The sequence below is a fragment of the Motacilla alba genome, chromosome 4 (genome assembly GCF_015832195.1).
Source record: "Motacilla alba alba isolate MOTALB_02 chromosome 4, Motacilla_alba_V1.0_pri, whole genome shotgun sequence".
Taxonomy (NCBI): Eukaryota; Metazoa; Chordata; class Aves; order Passeriformes; family Motacillidae; genus Motacilla; species Motacilla alba.
This window is the reverse complement of record NC_052019.1, coordinates 31,343,685-31,364,566: the sequence shown is the minus strand read 5'-3', so window position 1 is coordinate 31,364,566 and position 20,882 is coordinate 31,343,685. Positions and strand designations below refer to the sequence as shown.

General features: G+C 38.0%; 1 protein-coding gene across 48 annotated transcripts in view; it reads right to left on the bottom strand.

The window, feature by feature from the left end:
* Nucleotides 1-6,687: 6,687 nt before the first annotated feature.
* Nucleotides 6,688-20,882, bottom strand: part of SORBS2 (sorbin and SH3 domain containing 2) — a 194,812-nt gene continuing 180,617 nt past the window's right edge. For 30 of the 48 annotated variants that reach the window (XM_038134776.1, XM_038134779.1, XM_038134774.1 and 27 more), the window contains 6 exons: nt 19,246-20,034; nt 17,917-18,027; nt 15,846-15,953; nt 12,276-12,325; nt 9,464-9,570; nt 6,688-8,706 (listed from right to left, as the gene is read on the bottom strand). In XM_038134776.1, coding sequence (XP_037990704.1) covers nt 8,645-8,706; nt 9,464-9,570; nt 12,276-12,325; nt 15,846-15,953; nt 17,917-18,027; nt 19,246-20,034 — 1,227 coding nt within the window. In that variant the 3' untranslated portion in view covers nt 6,688-8,644. The remainder of the gene's footprint in view (nt 8,707-9,463; nt 9,571-12,275; nt 12,326-15,845; nt 15,954-17,916; nt 18,028-19,245; nt 20,035-20,882) is intronic. The other 18 variants (XM_038134793.1, XM_038134794.1, XM_038134799.1 and 15 more) reach the window with 5 other exon arrangements.

Sequence of the window (20,882 nt, the reverse complement as noted above, 5' to 3'; positions counted from 1 at the left end):
TACCCCCTCTTGCCTGACCATTGCATTTCAGCGATTTCTTGTTTAGCATTTCTCAGAGCTTAGAAGTAACTTGCTAAAGTTCTCTCGCTTGAGGGAATGCCAGAATGTTTAAAGTCAGGATCTTCTAACAATCTCCAGTGAATGTGCTGCGGGAGCTGTTAGCTAATGTAAGTTTTATTTAGCTGATGCTAGAGACCTTCTCATCTTTGGAAGTTCTGGATTTCAGCAATGATGTCAAATTGCTGAGGTCTTTTGGTAGATGTCTGGGTAAGGCAAGAACCAAAGTGTGAGAGCTTGAATGGAATAAAACAGAATTGCAGTAATTTTCAGTAGTAAAATGTTTCATATTCCATGGATGCCTTTCCCTCAATAGTACTTCTGCCTCTGGAGCTGACAGGAGGAGGAGTGGTAGAACAGTAGGGAAAAGCAGGGTAGGTCACTCGTATGGGGGGGGTTGAGTGAGCAGCTGCATGGTGCTTACTTTCCAGCTGGGCTTAAAACCAGGACAGTCAAATTTCCAGCTGGACTTAAAACCACGCCCTTCAGGGTGGGTGGGCCCATAGAGCCTGAAGGATTTCTTTGGGCTTGCTGTAGCTGTTTGTATCTTCCCCTGTTGATCTTACTCTTGACTCTTTTTAGTCTGGTCTGACTGTAATAGTTACCTTTCTACAGCTTTCCTGGGGAGCTATCATTCATGGAATCACAGGATGTGTGTGCTGAAGGTGATGTCTTGTGAGGCCAGCTAGAACAGAGGCTAGACCGTGTTAAAGGAATAAAGTGGGTATTTATTAAAAAGGCCTTCAAAGGATACACCTTGGGCAGTACAAGAGCCCACCCATGATGAACACCAAGACATGAGTTTTCACACTTTTATAAGTTTTGGTTGGGGTTAATTGTCCAATTACAGCTTCAGGTTATAAAGTCCAATCTTCCCAGATTGCTCTCCTCAGTTCACTGTTGTTTATACTTTTTGGGCCTGAAACTGCAACAGTGTCCTTGGTTCTGAGGCTAGAAAAGGATTGTTTTGTCTAACTAAATTGTGAAGAGAACTTGCAAACACTTTATATGAAGTTCAGAGTTATATACTAATGTAGTACAGAATCTGGAAAATATGAAAGCTAAAACTTAAGCCATCAAAGGAAGAAGGCTGACAAGGCTGGCTCCACAACATGGCCAGGTATCCTGTTTCTAGGGCTTCAAACAGCTCTCCCTGAAACAGCTCTCCCTGTCTGCCTCTGATGTCCCAAATACACTGCTCTTTCTTCACTGGTAGCCACCCCACCTCTCTGGTTTTGTTGTGTATTTGGGTTTTTTTTTTTTAATTTGTTTGGTTTGGAATTTTTTTGTTTGTTTGTTTGGGGGTTTTTGGTTTGGGTTTTTTTTTGGTTTTTTTTTTTTGAACGGAGGAGATTGAAACATCTTCTGTTTCTGTAACTGAGGTACAGGATGTACCTGTTAAATTGCTTCACTTATAGACATACATTATTTTAATTTAGTGCTGTTTTCCCTTCTGCATTAAAACAATGGTTAAGACCTCAAAGGACCAAGGACATCTTAGCATGAATACTGTATAAATAAGTTGCAGGTTTTCTGCCTTAAGGAGTCTTGTCTTGAAGCCTGCACTACTTGTGACCCTGCAATGAAATAGATAAACAAAGGAAGTGTGTGCTGCAAAGAATGGAGAAAGTTTGGATAGTTAGCAGTAATTTTACGATCCTGTGCACAGAATTTATCCCCGGTGTGTGCAACTGAAAAGTCAATTTTCTGTAACAGCTTAAACTGCAGAAGTTTTGTAATTAAAGCTGCGATGGTCAGAAATTTTCTGATGCTGATGTAGGTTTGGGACAATCTCTTTCTTCAACACTCTTCTTTAAAATTCTTTTTGACTGCAATGGTAGATACAAAAATTTTGCACCCATATGTAGCAGTATGCTTGTTCCAGAATGTGAGTATGGATTGGTGACTAGCAGAGGGGTTTTTTGTGTGTCCTTAGTGTTTCCCTGTGGTTTTGATGTCATATGACTTTCATACTTTCTGCTTCAGATTGTCTCATGTACTGCTTTATGTCTTGTACCTCAGAGCTGGCTGCAGAAGCAGTTGAAATGAATCTATAAATAGTTCCTTGAACTCTTCCATGGCATATAAATATTGCTCTCTACTACCCCAGACATCCTGGGCACATTCATTTGTCCTCTTTTATGGTGTAAGGAGGGAAGGGCTCATTCTCACCTGTTCAAATACTTCCAGTTACATATGAAAAAACCCCCTATCTTTAACAGATGAATCTGTGGTAGTGTAAGAAAAGCCTCTGGTGGGTATTAAGCCAGCTGGTATTTGTACATGTTTCACATTACAGTTCAGAGCACTAACCCAGGGAAGCATGAGTTGGGTCATTGCATGCTTGGGGTTTATCTAGCAAATCACAGTGACAGAAGCGGTGCAATGACCCACTTAGAACGACATGTTCAAGCTTCTCAGTGTTTCCCAACGACATGTTCAAGCTTCTCAGTGTTCCCCATCTGAAGTGCTGGTTTTACTTGTGTGCTTAACTCAGGGGTGAGGGAAAGAATCACAGTGCAAATGACTGAAGGCTTGATTATTTTAATAGAGCAGTTTATTTCTTTGGTCCTTAAGTGGCACTTATAGAAAATCTTGAGATAAAATTACGCCATTTTATATTAATGTAAGATGGCCAAAACAATCTTAAAGGGCCAGATCCTTTAAGATATTAAAATAGCAGATTTCTCTGCCAGTCACTTGGAGCTAGAGCTTGGACCCCCAAAGTGGACACAAGTGAATACTGCGTCCTCTCTTGCAAAGGGAAACATTGGCTTATGAGAGAGAAGTGAAACCCCTCCTTTTGGAGGGAACTATCAAGAGCCACTGCTTGTAATTCTCTGGTAATTCTTCACTGGTAGAAATAAATAATTACATTATTCTTGGGATGTTTGTAAAGTGGTTTACTGATTTATCTGATGGATGGAAAATGTAGGAGGATTACTTTGCTATTTGTTTATGGGGGTGATGAAATGATGGCTTTCAAGTTTGTTATTTGTGTTGGCAGCAAGAAACCTGAATTGTTGAGATGTGAGTGTCTGTACTGAGGATAGCAACGCATTTTGTGTTGTCAGTCAACACTTCCCCCCCTCCCTGCCCTCGTGTCGCTTGTGATGTAATGCCATTCTGATGTAGTGGGACCCTCTGTGCTCCTGATTTGCAATTAGATGTGACATCATGATATAAAGGTTGCGCAAAAAATTGGTATGGGAGAGTTGTTATAGGCATTAAAGCTATTTTAGTAAGAATGTTTTCTGCTTTTTTGTGGTATAAAACAATTGGTTACCACAAAACTTTGCTTCTTTGTGACCCCTGAGGAAACAAAATCTAAATATTAAAAGGCATATTTCTTAATACATTTTATATAGGATTCCCATTGATGCAAACAAAACAGGAGCTGGGAGTCCTGGGTGCAGCTGCACAGTGTAACTATTTCCAGCACATTTGCACTAGAAGTTGCACTTGCAGGATTGTTCAGGTTCTTTCCTGGTTTCATCACCACATAGTAACTGGAAGCTTTTACTATTTTTTTTTAATGTTTCAGAGGTCACATAAAACCCATTAATGAGAGCCTAGCAGTCACCAGTATCACTTTCTTTGGCCTAATTAGTTCGTGACTTAGGGAAGTGCAAGCAGGAATTAATTCATTATTTTGTTCCAGTGGATTTCTGTCATATTCTGCATAGATATGTGTGAAAATATTTTTAATTTTCAAAGGAATGTGACTTCACTATATGGATGAGAACAATTGATTCTATTGGGCAATCTTTAGCTAGGACTTGGGAACTTAACTATCTGGCCATTACAGGGCGGATAAAAGTAAAATGGCAATTTTTGCATCCAGTCAAATAAATGGCATGATCTTGATTGATTATCGATAGACTTGCAGAAGAAAGTCTTGTTAAATTCAGCATCCTTATTTACTGTGTATGGATAAGGTACTGATTTCCATTGTGTTGGTCTGGCAGTTCCCTGCTGTGTAAAATGGATGGATTTAGGTGTTGGTCGGATTGGTATTTGCTGGTTGTAACTACGGATAAAAGAAAAAATTTTTTAAGCTAACTTGTTAGTTAAGTACTTAAAAAGAGAACTACCTGCTCTGCTGTGTTGGGGGAATGGTTAAAGAAGTATACTCTGGTCTCTGTATGCACTCATACTTTTCAATGTAATATAACCAACCCAAACTGGATGTTCAGTTCCTGTGCTTCTTTCTTATGCAATTTTAGTTTCATGTTAACACAGAAATTATTACCAATACTGTGGGATCTATTGACTTCAAAGGAGCTTGCTGTTAACTGGAGCAAAGGCAGGGTTTCACCCTGTAACTATTAATGCTGTAAGGGACTATACTTAGCAATGACCTAAGGTCTCTGTAGAGCTACTGACTTCATGTTTCCAGCTTCCCATGGGCTCATGCACTGCTTTTTCAAATGCACAGGAAGCACCTCGTGTTCCTGTCTGGGTTCTGTATATCAGCATTTAAAAGGCAACTAGTAAATACCAGGCATCGCAGAATGACACCATGCTTTGCTTTGGCACGGGTGACAGAATGTGAGACCTGCTAGGGTGACCCTTTGCTTAGTTTGGGATATAGATCACTACCCTGAACTGCTCATGCATTAGTCTCCCTGGACTGTTGATATGTTATGGGCTGTCTTGTTTTAGGAAGCCTTTGCCTCGGCAGCAAATACTGTCTCTGCAGGGTAGGGACTGAGATCAACTGGTTTTTTGGGATGCTGTGGTTATATTGCCTCTTTGTCTGTAATGTAGTGCAACTCTGCAACAGACTTGATTTTATTGGCACTGGTACTGACTTTCCTTAGTCTGCAAATTCAGCTGCCAACTCATAGCATTAAAAGCAAATTCTAACAGAAACCAAGAAGCATGTTACATATGCTGACAAGAGAAAAAGAATTTGGTTTGATACATAATTTTCCAGAAAAATCAGTGACTATCTGAAGCCTTTAATTGATCTGTTCTCATCTTTTCCTAGATGTTAAACTGGCTGGCCTCTAATTCCCCAGACCTCTCTTTCTCTGACTTTTTGGATAAAACATCACCTACTTGTGTGGGGTGGCCTTCTTCATTTTATAGGGGCCTATCCACGGAAACTCAAAAAATCCTTTAGTTTGCTGATATCCCAACTACACTATGGAAGGAACAGACTTAGCAGAATTGAGTATGTTTGGTTTACCTGGATATACTGAAATATTTCTCTACTTTTTGACTAAAACATCAAGAACTACAGTCTTCTCCTTAAGTGTCAATGGCTTGCTGTTCTTACTACAATGGCAAATATTTTCCCCTTTTTCATTCACTTTGCAATTAGCAGAGGAGTCTATTTCACCCCTTAACCACTCAGACCCTTAACTATGCAGAATTTCTTTATATTAATGAGACTATACTGACCAGCTGATTAGGCTAGTTTTTATAGAAGACTTTTAGAGCACAGCACTTTCTGACAGTTCTCATAGGTACATAGCATAAAGCAGGACTTCAGTGGTGTCCTGAATTCCATGCTGGGTCACCCAGCAAACAGAAAGGGCCAACCACGTGTCACACTGCACATGCCAGCATTTGGTTATTGGGCTGTGAGAAGAGATGCATGTGATGGGTTTAGGCTAAATTAGCAGAGGAAGGGAATGGTCACTTCAGTCATACTGACTAAATCAGGCCTTGTCCTACTGAAAGCACTCCCATCACTGACAATTATACTGACAAAGGAGTTTCTGCTGGAGTTTTAACAGCAGTCCTTGGTCTTAACCTCCTTGTAGACAGGTGTCACTTTCAGCTATATACTTATTATTTAGAGGTGTTGGTGGGTTTGCATTTTCCAGCCCAGCAATTGTGAAGATGAAACAGCATACGTCAGACTTGAGGAAACGGATTATTCCTGTCCAAATGCAGGTTGCTGTTGTACTGGATTCTTTAGTGGTATAAGTCCACCATGCACAGCATTTGGGAAGAAGCAGCCTGGCAGGAATGGCCAGCGTGGCATGGTGAAGAAGGACTGAAGAGGTACTTTGAGGCTCCAGCAGTATCTGTGCTATCAGGCAGTGAAAAAAAATTCAACAAAAAAACCAAACACAACCCCCCGCGCAAAACCTAGAACCTGCTTTGCTTCTTTTTGCAAGTTTTTTTGGACAGTTGTTCCCTGCCAAGCAGAGATGTCCCAAGTGTAAAATATTCCCCAAATACCAGTGTTTTCCTCAATTCTCATTCCTATGTAATTTAACATGCGAGTTCTTGTTTTGCTTTTGTTGAAGGTTTAGGATGTAGGAACTTGTGGCATGTATAAAGGGTTTATACATTGTGTGTTTTACCTTTGTGTTTCTGTGTGAAGGGTGGTTCTGGCAAGAGAAAAATCATCTCAAATCAGTGCACTCTATGCAGAAAGTCCATAATGTTGCTTTTGCATTTAGGTGTTTCAGGGATGAGACAGAAGTGGACCAAGTGAGAGCTGTGTGGCCAATGCTAGAGGCACATATATATAACTGGGGTAGGCTTGATGGGGGTGGTGTGTGTAAGTACAAGATGTACTAATATTTGCATACAAGCTTGAAGAGATAAGCACTTTGCAATACTTAAGTGATAAGTTACTTGTATTTGGAGAAATGATGGGGGAAACAGTTTTGTACTCCAAGCAAAATTTATTAGAAGTCTATTCAAGAAAAAAAAAACCACAGAGACCTTTTGCTTGTAGGAATTCAAAGTCAGTTACCTGAAACCCAGGTATGAAAAACCTGCATTTTTCTAAAATCAGATACAGAGTAGAAACAGTACTTTTTAAATATCACAGGCAACAGATATTTAAGTCTTCAATCATAAATGGCATCAAAGATAGTATTAATCTCACAGCAAAGCTGCATGCAGATCTAGTTTAAAATTGAAAGCCTTTGAATATAAAGCTTTTGCCATGAAATCTGCAATAATAAAGGTATGCTGCACAAAGATGTTTCTTTACCTTTGCCTTAATGACCTTCCTCAGTAATAAAGACGTATGTACATTTAGATTTGGCTGGTAAACCATATTTTAATTAATAAAATTTTGCATAAAAGGCTATCTTACAGAATTGCACTATCCAGATGTGCTTATGGTAAACAGAGAAAGAAAGGAAAAATGCATTAAAATGTTCTGTATGTGAAGAAGGGCAAACAAGAAACTTAATTTTTCAAAAATCAACAACCAAATGGCTCTGTACAAAAAAGCAAAATTATGTACAAAATGCTACAGAGACTACATACATTTTGATAATTTTGATCCTTTACCCATGAAAAATGCAGCAGAAGCTTTTACCATCTATAAGGTGCCAAAGAAACCAAATCCAAATTTTTATTTTTATAAAGCCATAGTCATTATCATCCTGTGCCTTAATTTCATTTGCTATTTATGCTTACCTTTGCTTATGGAAAATGTATGTTTTCAAACACTTGTTCATTCAGACAAAAAACCAAAACCCAACACCTCTAAAATATATCGGTTTTAATACTTGTGACTTTTTTTTTCTGTCTAAATTCCTAAAAAGAATGTGTAACTTGGGTTTCATTAACATACATACACATATATAGTGAAATAAATCAGTACATGATGCTTGTGAATATTTTTCAGGTGGCTAGGTTAGGAAAGAAAAAAACCAAAATCCAACAACCCTTTGTACTAACACTGTTTACCTTCCTGCTTCTTTAATTTCCTGATAAGTAAAAACACTAACCTCTTACACTTCATGTTGCTTACTATTACAACATTTTGATTACAACCACTTAATATCAGACATCAATAGCGGGTTATTATTGCCTATGCTTACAGCACTGTCTTGCTCTTCCTTAAATCCTCTTTCCCCAGTCTTTGTGCCTTTTGCACTTCTTACTTTTTAACAGAAACACTACAGGTTCACTACAGTTTTTCATTAGGGAAAAAAAGAAAAAAAGATTTAGCCAATACCATTGCACCCGTTCAGAACACTTGCAGTTCTTCATTTTTCACTTTGCTTGCTTGAGATTTTACAATCACTGTGCATTTGTTACAGCATACAAGTGCAGGCAAAAAGTCTATATTATAGTTTGTCATACATTGTAAACCAGTACAATAGGCAAACCTGTGACACAGCAGTGTGGAAGCAACAAATGCTGCCAAGCTAATAAGAATGTGTGAAACCAATTTTTTAAAAAATAGTAAACAGCAACTTTCCTCTGTATTACATGCATGCTGAAAAGAATCCCACTAGACTTCATGATAGTACCACAAATGTTCAAACCAAGATTAATTTTTTCCCCCTTCCCCCCGACCCCCCATGGCAACTCATTTGTGTACCTGTCATCAGGCTTTTCCTATGAAAAGACTTTAAAGCAGGGAGTATTTAAATGTTGAAATGATTCCTCTTGTCTCAGAAAAGCTTAGTTATTCACACTGTGGTCGTTGCTGTAATACTGCTGGAACGGTTTGGCGGGTGGGATGGGATGAGGATGAACTAGATGGCCTCTATTTGAGACTGCAAGCGAGAAAACAGAAGGCCAGTGTAGCATGTTTTCTAGCAGCTTTATGCAGATGTGTTGCAGAGATGCAGCATAAATAAGTAGAAAAAAAATTTCACAGCCTCTTGACATAGTTTCCAGGGAAAGTACCAAAGAATTTGGTTCTTCTTGAGGTTCCTGAAATTAGAAGCAATAGATGAAAGATGGGAGTAACAACAGAAAATCACTATGTAAGCATGGCCTTAAAATTTTTTATGTTTAATATTGCACAAACAGAATGATCTGGAGTTCCTTATAATATACAATTTTATTTGTGAGGTTTAATGAAGTGTAACGCAGGAAGCAAAATGCAAATAAAGAGGCATATTTGACTGATTGTTAGGCCTGATTAAAAGCTGTGCTAAAATTCTTGGTACATAGAAATAATTTAACAACATAAAGTCTACTTAAATCATGTGAATTTTTTAAATATTAAGAACTTATCAGATGATCAGGTTAGCTGCTGTGTGCATGAGGGTTTATGAAATGATTAAGCCACTATATCTAGGCCTGGTTATGAAATTGTTGTTTGTTCAGTAATACTTGGGTTTCACATGTGGTCAATGCTGTGGATGTATTCACGTGAGAAGGTTTTAAGTTGCCTGGCCTTTATAAAGAGAGAAGTAATGCATAGTCCATTCTGTGTCACAAATGACAACAATGCTGTACAGCAATCTGGAACTGTGTGTCAATTTGGCATCTATCAATTTTAAAAGACAGAAGTGCAAAATCACCTGCTAATTTCAGTGGATTTTGGTTGGGATTTCTCCTGATAAAGCCAGGTTCAAGTTTGTTACACTAAATGCCAAAATCAAGTTGTTTAAAAGACACTGCCCAAAGAGGGCAGCACAGGTCAGGGGGAAAAAAAGAAGAAAGCAACCAAATCAAAACATACCCACAAACCATCCATCATCACATTTTTCCATCACATCAATGACATCTCCCTCTCTGAGCTCCAATTCATCTTCGTTCCTAGGGGTATAGTTATATAGAGCCTGAAACCTTAAATAGGACAAATGAGGCATTTTAAAAAGAAGTACTTTACTTGCACTTTTGCTCAAGTAAAGGAGCTGGTTTAAACATTAAGAAAAACACTTCTTGCAAATAGAGGGAAAAGGACTTTTTTTTTTTGCCTGCTGGACTTGAAGGTTAGGAACTTATAGTAAATAAAACCTTCATTAGAAAGGCAACTCATGAGACATTGAAGACCGGGTTTAAAGGCAAGTCTGATGGCTCCTCAACAAGTTGTTTCAAAAACTTTTTTTTTTTTTTTTTTAACATTTTAGTGTTATTTTATAGTTCAGTAACCAAACAGAAGACTTCTAAAGGAAAGTCCAGATGTGCTAGCCCTGTAACCTTCCATGGTCAGCACCTAACACAGTGGCTCTGCCTTTAAGCTCTGAGAAGCCAGCAGCAGCACAAGTGAGGGTACCTGGGACAGCAGCTCTCACACGCTGTCACTGGGGCTGGGGGAGCTCCCTGGCTCTTCAGTGGCTACACAGATAAGCCATCTATGACAGTGAGGGAGAGGCCTGGATCAAATCAGAGGACATAGGGATGCAAACTCAAACAATATTCAAACCCTGAGCTGTGCTTCTACACCTGGCTAAGGCTGCAGATTGCAGGATCTAAGGTGGATAAATGGCAAGAGGCGTGCAATTACTAAATGCATTGTATTTCATTCCTTGCCAGCTTTTAATTGAAGTTTTTTGAATTGAAAGAATAAACTCCCACTAGGGGGAACTGAAGGTTCTTGGGCTGACAGCCCACAAGAAGGTTGTTGTAAAAGCCTGTGAGTCCTGCAGAGTCAGAATTGGCCTTTTTTCCTAAGCAATTGTGCCTTAGATATGACTGACTGTCTAAAAAGAAGCAGGGTACAACTGCAGAAATTGGGAAAAGGATATAGCTTTAATTTCCGATTACTGAGGCAAAACATACTTGTATCCATTCTTTTCTCTTAGAACAGTTCTCAGTTAAAACTGAGTTTTAAACCTTAATACCATCATTACACTTTCCCCAGTACAAACAAGATAGCTTGCTCATTGATATGTTTATCATTCTGGCTAAGTTTTCATGGCTTGAATGAGATGTTTACTTTAGGAAAAAATTCCTGCTCCTGAAAGCCCAATTTGAAAATCCTATATACAGACTGGTGCTAGGTTTAGTTTCATAATGGTTATCTTAAATAAACTACACTTTTTTTTTCCCACATTGCTGGTTCACAGATTAGAAAAGAAGATGTTCCAAGAAAAAAAGAAAACCACCTTAATTTCTCGTTATTGACAGTAACCTTCCCAAGCCCCAAAAATCTCTTTATATTTTAATTACTCTAACAAAATGGAAAGAGACTGGTTGTTTAAACAATTACCTTGGGTAATTTGTGTAGCAGGAGTAAGAACAATCTGTGCAAAAAACTAAGTGGCAATAACATTTTCTGTTATGCTTATCATCATTCCAGGAAAGCAGAGCTGTGGTGATATTCCAAAAAATAATTAAATGCAGCTTCCATGGGGGCAAGATTTGCAATGTGTCATGAATAGGATTCAAGCCAATTACTTAACTCAAGTACAGTAACAAGAACTTTCCAATGAGTTTTCTTTGTACTTTAGAAATTGAATCTTAGTAATTTCTAGATAATCCATCTAAAAACTCCTTTGTAGTAATTTCATTCTCTCTATGCTAATCAAAGACTTTTGTAAGTATGAAAACTCTACTAGCATTTATGATATTGACAGAAAACATAATCAAGAGAATTTATATATTAAATTTAAATTTAATATATTTCTATTTTTAATTTTAGGAATCAATAACTTTAGTAATGAACTACTTATAATATACTGAACAAAATGAATTAGAAACTTATTGCTTTCAAAACTGAGTTAGGTGCTTCAGTATGCTCAACTATACCAGCAGGAAGTTGTGGTTTTAGTGAGATTGAATATCCAAATCTAACTATGTATTTGTGGTATATCTACTTTTAGACAATAAACCTTAGGTACATTTTATGAGAAATTATCTAACAGGGGATATGCTGAAGTGCTCTGATGCTAAAGGAAGAATGACTGCTGGTTTCAGTGATCACTGAAGTAGGACCCAAGTGCAAGGCTAGGGTGGGGGAATCTCAAGACAATCTTGCACTGAACTTGCATTTTAACTGTCAGTACTGAAATATCTCAAGCACTTAAAATAAGACTTGAGTTCTAGGTTCTTCTCCAGTTCACAGAAAACCTTTTTTTGTATCTCATATTTGAATTGCGCTTGTAAATCACACCAAAAAGTGTGAGCCTGTGTTCCTGTGATCAACATTATCAAGTTACTTTTTTTCTCTCTATTCATATCCAGAACTGTTTCTGAATAATTCTATCAAGTCAGTAAAACAGATCAGTTGAATCAACGTTGAATCTGTAATTGTCATTTTGCTGAGATGTAAAAATGAAGAGAATAAAAAAAAGTCAAAATCTCTTCTGTAAGTACAGACAATGGAGAACTGTTAAGTTGCCATGTCTGGCTGCACTGAATGTAAAATTAAACAAATAAGGCATTGCTTTCTGGGACTTTCTTGGCTATCTACCTACCTCATGCAGTTATCCATAAATCTGAGAAATCTCTTCATAATTGTACTTGGCAAGTTAAAAAAATTATCTGATAGCATGCTGGCTGTTAGTTACATGTTAGGTTTTGGTTTAGTAGACAAGAATTATACTTACGGTTCCCCCCCACTGTGTATATTTTCATGAGAAAGCACAGGGCGCTGTGGCTGAAATGAAATGATTTGAAATGTAATAAAGATTTGCAGTTTAAGGTCCAAATAGCTGGACAGAGGTGTAACACATAGTTGCTCAAGAGTTCATGTTCTACCTTGTGTAAAACCACGGCCCATTCTGCCCCCCCCTTCCAACTCACAAGAAATCCTTAAGAGACATGACAAACAACTGAATCTTGGCATGTTTAAAGATCTGATTTTGGGAGGTCATAATAAAAACTAAACAAAACTGTGAACTTCATCAACAGTCCATTCTATTTATAGCATAGTACAAAGCTGGAATAGAACCCTGCTGCCTCTTCACTGTGAAACAGAAATAACATTGGAAAAATCAGATGCAACTGATGAGCATCATACATTTTTTGGGTGAAATATATTTTTGGATAAGCAGCAATAAAATCTCCTATACATAATGGCAGAATCTAGAATATTTACAGACGAACAACATACCAATTTACATTACACACACAGAGTACTAACTCGGCAGGCATAACATGCTATGCTTTAACTAATTGTTTCATCTCAAGCCATGCGGGCTGTTGGGAGGCAAAGAACAGAAAAAAAATTTGAAAGAATACATTTAATTGTGTGACTACAACAATTAACACTTCAAAAGAAAAAAGTAGTTTGTATTTCCAGTGCAAAGCTTTCTGAAAGGAACTATGTTCCTTCTTAATGGAGCATTACTGAGCAATAATATTCAATACCTCTGGATGCATGGAACTGAAAAATACCAACCTTCTACAGAAACCATATCCTGCTTAGAAAGGTATTGACTTATACTGGTTAGAATCTGGCAGGGGCCAGAAAGTGCAGGAGCAGCTGCTTGGAAAAGCTCTTGATATGGGCACGGATCGTATTCTCTGTTGACTGAGGATGCCCTCCGGTCACTCTGTGGAGACAAGTCTGGGAACCATATATGTTTTGGGAATGTGGATATCAAACACTGCTCATAGCACTTTCTTTCATGAATTGAGTAAACTGCAACCTGATCTTTCAGCCATGGAATCTGTCTTATTGCCCCATGGTTCTCTCTTGGTTTGACTATTTCAGTCACTCCTGAAGTTGATACAGTCTTCCAAGAGAGAAGGCAGCCATAAACAATCCACAGGCTGATGGCAAAAACTGAACAGAAAAACACAGGATGTGTTTGGTTTCTTTCCCCCCTTTTCCCTCTCAGCAGATGAAATTAGTTAAATGAAATCTCCAGATGAAATTAGTTAAATTTCTTTTCAGCAGTTTCTATGAATATGTGCAGAAAATATTGTGAACAATCTGTACTTTACCGTCTATAAAGTATATCTTTTAAAAGGTGCCTAAATTTGCAGGCAGGTAGATTACAGATTTTTTAAAAATTCATATTTATTGAATGCTAGGTGGGAAACAAATTTTCAAAGAAAAAAACTGTTTATACTCTTTACTGTCTTCTCTCCCTCACTTTACTCTGTTCTGCCAGTGTACAAGAAAGATGGATAATTTTTACTGAAGAATAAACAGTAAAGATTACAAATTAAACAGTTCTCAGTAAACCTTCTTCAATGGCTGGCTTGTCTAGCAGGAGGAGAATAGTCAGAATTCTTTGTATTTGGACTGGAATCTGCCCTGATTTGCTGCTAATCTTTCATCAGGTCTGTAACTGAGCTGAATGCCAAAGATAGAGACGCAAAAGAACTCAACCGAGGTTAAGGACTTCTCCTGTAAACAATGGAAGTAAAAGTCCTAAACAATGCTACAAATGATTTAATGCTTTGAACATAATGCCAAGCCAGGAAGAAACTGGGTAGATTAGTATTATCTTATTTTTCTGCATATGCTTCATAAAAGGTTCTATTGCTAATTGACCACAGTAGAAATAGGTAAGAATCAAGGTGACTCATGATTTAACTCTATGTTATTGCTGCAGAGAAAACAGTCTTGTGACAAAATTACAATCTTGGAGAAATAGGGTGAAGTGATTGATGGTATGTCAGAGCAGGGGGACCTTGGTGCTTGCTCTCTATTTGGAGGCATTCCACAATAATACCCCAACTGACATTTAGAAGCTTTCTCCCTGTTTTCTTTCCCTAAGCTCTCATTCCCACATACAACTGCACTGGCTACACAAAGAAGTGTTAACAAAGATTCCTAATTTTCAACTGCACCTCCGTTTACCAGACTGTCTTATTTCCTGGGAAACATTGCAGGACCTAATCCCAAAAACATTAAGGAGTGTACAATCAAGTCAATGGTCCCAGTTCTATGCCTGATTTTCATGCATTATTGATACTGCACTTACATATAAAAGTTCTGTAGAGTCCTGAGTATGCAAATTAGGTGCATGATTTGTGCGCTTGTATTTTGGGAATTAAAGTAATAAGCACACTACACACTGACTAATACATTCCTCTTAATATACTGACTATGTGTCATTCACTTGGAGTAATATGCAAAATTAAAATAGGGCTTAATCCCTTTTTTACAGCTCTCTTTCCTAGTTGGCCTTTTTGTTAGATGGTCTTTGTCTGCTACTACAAGAATCCTGGCCTTCCTAGGACTGAACTGTCCTTCTTCATTAGTGGAGAAAGCACTGTTCCCTCAGTACCTGGAAGCAAACAGAGGCCTGCCAAAAAGCTAAGACTTTGGAAGTTACTCAAACCTGCATATCTTAAACTAAGATTCAAATTTGAAAAAGGGAGACTCCAGAAAGATGATCACCTAAAATCAGCAGCAACAGCATAGAGAACAATTAATCCCATTACCAGTTGTAAGACCTAAATGTTAAGAAACCAGTGCAAAGGACAAATAAATCCTGAACTGAAAGTAAAGCACAAACTACAAATTCTCATTCTCATATTGTTTAGGTTGAAGGTGGGGTTTTTGTGTTTGACATTTTGTGGTTTTTATCCCCCCCCCCCCCCCACCTTTTCATAACATAGATTACCTTTTTGAGCAAAATCCATGCAAACTCTAAACAACCTGACTTTCTGGCTAGGTGAAAATACTAGACTTGTTGTACGGTTACATTACAGATATGAAGTGAAAGGTTAAAGAGTATTAAAATCTGGAATGCTTGGATAAAGAGAACAGTATTGAGTGAAAAAAATGTAGCAGGAGCAAAACATTTTGAAAAAAAGGACATGGATTCAAAACTAAAAATTCAGTCTATACATGCAATGGAGAATAAATTTATAACTCTTAGAAGCTGTAATTTTAATAAACTAAAAATGCTTTGAAAGAGAGGAGTAATTTTAATAGAACTAGACTAACTATGAAGAACAAAATATAAACACCTTGTAGCACTGGAAATACCATGCAGTACTGCAGAGATACAATACACTAGTGGATTTATAGAAATCCAGGCACACACAGACCTGTTGTCTTTATTCAGTCATAGCACAGAAGCACAACAGGAAGAAAACACAGCATACTGATAGTATTGAGACACTTGGGTAAAAGCAAAATACTGAAAGACTAGACACTGAGCTCCTTGTCCATGGAAAAGCTGTTATTGCACACTGGGCATCCAGTACCATACCCTGTGTGAATAGCTGTGACCTCTGACAGGTGAGCTGCAGGATCTCTTAGTCATCACTGGGCTACGAGGAGGTTTACCCATAACAAATAGCTCCCTCTTTAAATTAGCCTAGAAGAACCACAAAAACTTTGTCAAGCGAGAGTTTAAGAATGAAGCACCATGGGATTTTTGTTGCTTCATTCATACATGCAAGTCAGACATGCTTTTCCTGATAATAAAAAGCAACTGTTACAGGTAGGAGGAGTACTGTTAGTATACTTTATCTTCACTGCTACCACTGTATCTTTTTTTTTCCCAAGGGTTTCCTGCTCTGGCACCTGTTACAATTAGAAGATGCATCATGTATAGCATATGCAATTGGAACAGTTATTGCACGTGTATCCCCTGAAGTAGCTCAGATAATAACACAGAAAAGCTCAGCAGCACAGAGCAGAAATGCTACCTTAGAAATACCAATGGTGAATATAATTCCTTGTTAAACAGAACACACCCCCTGGATTTGCATTTAGAAAGCAAGTAAATACTTGGTGGAAAGTACTTCTTGCAAGTATCCTCATTTTGTCAGCATCACTACCAATCAGCTTCATGTTTGTCAGAATTCAGTTATTAAGGGGTGTGTGTGCAGCCCTTGTGAAATCTCATGGGCAGGGATGAGTTGGGGGGAATGTGAGGAGAGCGGAGTGCTATATTGGAAACCTTTTCTTAGGTGTTTGTGACTGTCACTAGAATGTGACTAAACAAAAAAAAAAAAAAAAACAAAAAAAAAAAAAAATCCCAGCCCCCTCTTAGGAGAGGGGTGAATAAGAACAGCAAAAAAAAGATGCCAAGGAGGCAGAAAAATGTCAGCATTTCTCCTTAGGATGTGTCTTCAGACTCCTTTTTTTGGAGGACACATCCCTCCCACCAACAAAATGCGAAGTGACACTTCCCTCCCATAGCTCCTTGTATTCCATTTAGTTTTAAGCCACATAGCAAAAATATATATATGTGTGTGTGTGTGTATACATATATATTTTTAAATTAACGAAAGTTACTGAAGTATCAGTATACAGTTTCAAGAACATATATTCCTTCTATTTATTTTCAGCTCAGATTAACACATCTTGCTCAAATAAGGGCAAAAATATACAGTTCACCTAAAAAGAATTTCAGTGTAGATGAGGAATGTTCTTAATTTTTCTGGTTAGGCTAAACAAAAGCACCAAAAGCACTCTACCAACTGTTACATTATTAAAAGCTGTAGAAACAAGTGCAGTACTCTATTTTACCCCTTCTTTGAGGTGGAACAAACCTAAGCCCATGACAGATTCATGCCCTGGAAAGAAGCCTTATGTCTCTTCCCTGCTTCAGGAAAAAACCAACAGATTTGTTGGTCATGCACATTGTAAAATGGGGTAGATCTTAAGAAAAGAAAAAAAAAAAAAAAAAAAAAAGGAGGGTATTTATGACATAGATGTAATGATGCAATGATCACTTTTCTAGGATAGTTTCTTTTTACATGACTTTTTCTCTTTTTCATGAGCAGACAAATCTTCTGGAAGTCAGCCCTGCAAATGAGCTTTGTCTTTCTAGAGCAAGTTTTCATATTTCTGCCACAGAGCTTCAATGCTGACACAAACTGTAGTCCTGGAGAGAGAATAATCTTTGTCCAGTCCTTGACTAACAGAGTTGGTATTTAGAACATGACCCTCAGCAGTGGTGCTTTCCTGTGACATGTATGACTTTTCTCCCAGGCTTTGGATTGAAATTGAAAACAGAAACACAAATGTTATCTAGTTTCTGCATACTTGAATACAGTTCTGTTTGCTGTCCTGGTATGAACCTGAAATGAGTAGAAGGCTTTCTGCTTTCCTATCATTGGTATCTCCTTAAACTATTTAATTGTATTACAATGGTTATAGTTTTACCTTGTGTTTCACTTGAAAAAGGCCTATCAATTCTCCATTTCTTACGTTATTTAATATTAGTAGAGAAAGCAGTACATCTGAGAAGATCAAACTCCGTGTTAGCCTTGCAGTTATTTAATAGACACAAAGATTTACAACAATCCATATTCAAGAGGTGCAGTTACCTTTAACTGTAGTGAGTCTTTCTCCTGCTGATGTAAGGGTTTAGAGAGGAGAGGAGCTGAGAGGGAAGCAGTAGACAGGGATATTGTAGGAACGGAGTGGGAAGTAGGTGCCTTGGCAGAGGGAAATGGAAGATTAGAAGAAAGATGGAAAAGAGGATCAGTCTCCTGATGTTCCAGCAGAAAGCAGAGCTGGCTTGAATGTTTAAGAAATATGAGAAGTAGCTCTGCTATAAAACTGTGTTCCAAAATCAGCTGAAGGCTGTCAAATGCTCAGTAAGGGGACATGTAACTAACCTGAAGAATCAAAAATCTCATGCTAATCTTATTATTAGTCATCTACTTTTCTGGAAGACATTTCTTGCCTCAGAAAGCATTAAAAAGTTGCCATTTGTGGCTATGGATTTCACCTCTATTTTTAAGCTTTTCTTATGTGTTTTTCAGGTCATTTAAGGGTAGAATGTAATTAAAGGGCAAAATGTAATTAAATAGTTTAACATTTGGCCTAAAACAGGCCTAAGCACCTGACATGCATGCTATCAGTGAAAGCAACAACCTGAATAGTCTGTTGAAGTAAGTGCTGAACAGAAAAAAGAGCTATGCCTGGAAACCACAAAAACTGCATAGTTACATTGTGGCATTTAATGGCCAACACACACTTGGGATAGTTGAGTGATGTACGGTCCCAAAGAGGAACGGGGAAGGGCTTCAGGAGGAAGCATTTGTGTAACTGCCAAACGTAATCTGATCTGTTACTGTTAGTCAGATCCTTGTAACAGAGCCTGCTATAAATACATCAGCTGGTGAGCTGACACATGCCGAGCACAAACCGCAGAGTCTCTGCAGCAGGCACATGTCCCTCCCTCTGGAGGCTGTTGACAGCATTTGCTTGCTGGGGCCTCTCTCTCAAATGGGGCAGCACGCAATGGGCTAGGGAGTGAAATGGTTCACTGGCTTTTCACATCAGAAGCTCCTTGGCAAACAGCGAGGACAGGAGTGAAAGGACCAGCACAATTGATACATCACAGAATTTATAATGACGCATATGCCTGCTTCTGAGAAGGGACTGTCCTTTAATGCTGACGATTTTTAATCATGGCATCATAAAATGGTTTGGGTGGGAAGGGATCTTAAAGATCATCTAGTTCCAAGCTCCCTACCATGGGTAGGGACACCCTTCTTCTTAGACCAGCTCACTCAGAGCTCAATTTTATCAAATGCAAATATATGGAAGTGTGCCTGTGCACAATACAAACATGTAGATACAAGGCAGAGAATAATTATACTAAGTTAACTGAACACAGAAGTCAGGGTTGTCAGAAATTAAAATACCTTAAAAATATTTGGTGAAGTATATCCTTCATAACAATCCATAGAATCTTCTCCACTTTCTATTGGGAATTCTAAATTGTCATGTACCAGATCCTCCTCTATATGCAGTCTAGTTAGTTCTTCTGTTGTGTCTTCTGCTTCTTCGGAGTAATCTGAATCTTGAGGTTCTGACTGATCCCCTTTGTTAAGTGACAGGTCTGCAGTACAGATTTCCTCTTCAGTTTCAGCACTTGCAGCTAGCACACTGGATAAGGAACCTTCTTCATATGGCGAAGGGATGTTACACATAGCGCCACGTTCACCTTCTCTTGTAGTATCTGACAAATCTCTAGGTACTTCAATAACTAAAGGGTCAATTATGCTTTCTAAGTCTTTATCTTTTCCTGACTTAGTATTGTTGCTGACGTGCTTAAATGCTATGTCATGAGATGAGCTGGCTGAAGATGAGACAGAGGGAGATACCAGAGAGGACAGAGGAAGATCTGTAGGAGAGCTGAGAAACACCTCTGTATTTGGCATAAAGTGACCTTCCTTAATGGGGTGAATGCTATTACCTGGGGACATTGCTACAGTTTGGGAGGTTGCTAATGCCAAAGAATTGAGTTCTTCTATGTCACAAAGAAAACTGTCTGGAACTGACGGAGAAGTTAAACTGCACATGCCTGAAGGTGAAAAACCAACAGTCCTTGAGAACAAATCACTACGGTCAACCTGGAGAATCTTTTGATCAATGTGTGACCAAGACGACGGAAGTTGTCTGGAAAGTGGGCTCAGTGCTTGGGAAGGCAACTTCAAAAATAAGAAAAACATGGGAATTTAAATAGATAAGCACGACGGAGAATTAGGATATGAGTAAACTGGAAATAAATAAATAAATAAATCTGTGCCATCATCTGGATTACAGGGTACAATATGAGTGACCATGGGTGTCTGAAATCACTACTATATGAATCAGAATAGTAGGAAAGACATTTGAAACATGAAACTATCAGCTTCTGGCTTAGGGCATAAATGTCAAACATGAAGATAGATCTGAATCATTACATTCATGAAGGCAACTGCATTTGATCTGCTGAAGTTATGTTACTTATGGTGCTCTGTTAGTGAGCCTGTCACAGGTTATTAAATCATACAATTAATAATAATGAAATTTTCCCAAACCATTACTCTTATTTTGAGAATAGAATTTTCAGAAATACACTTCAGGTGTCATTAAATACTTCTTTCTAAGTACAGCAACTGAGGTAATTTCTAATTATTAGAATGTTAATACTTCTACTTTTTCTTAGTACTTCTGAGTAAATGTTTAAGAAACATCTTTAATACATTGCATACTTTTATTAAGACATGAGCAGCTGCTCAGAATGAATGAATTTGAGAATTCAGAATGAATTTGTTTTTCAAAATTAACCCTATTAGTTCAAAATGATGTCAACATTTGTGAAAGGTACATTCAGTTCAAACTGGACACAGGCAGTCAACAATGCTTTTAAAATAGTGACAGCACAGTACATAAGAGTATGCTTTGAGTACCGTTACACAATATTGATTGAAGTATCCTTCTGGTAAAAGAAACGTCCTTTTCTAAGAATGACAGACTGGTGAGTCATACGTATACAGCATCAGTAGATATCCAT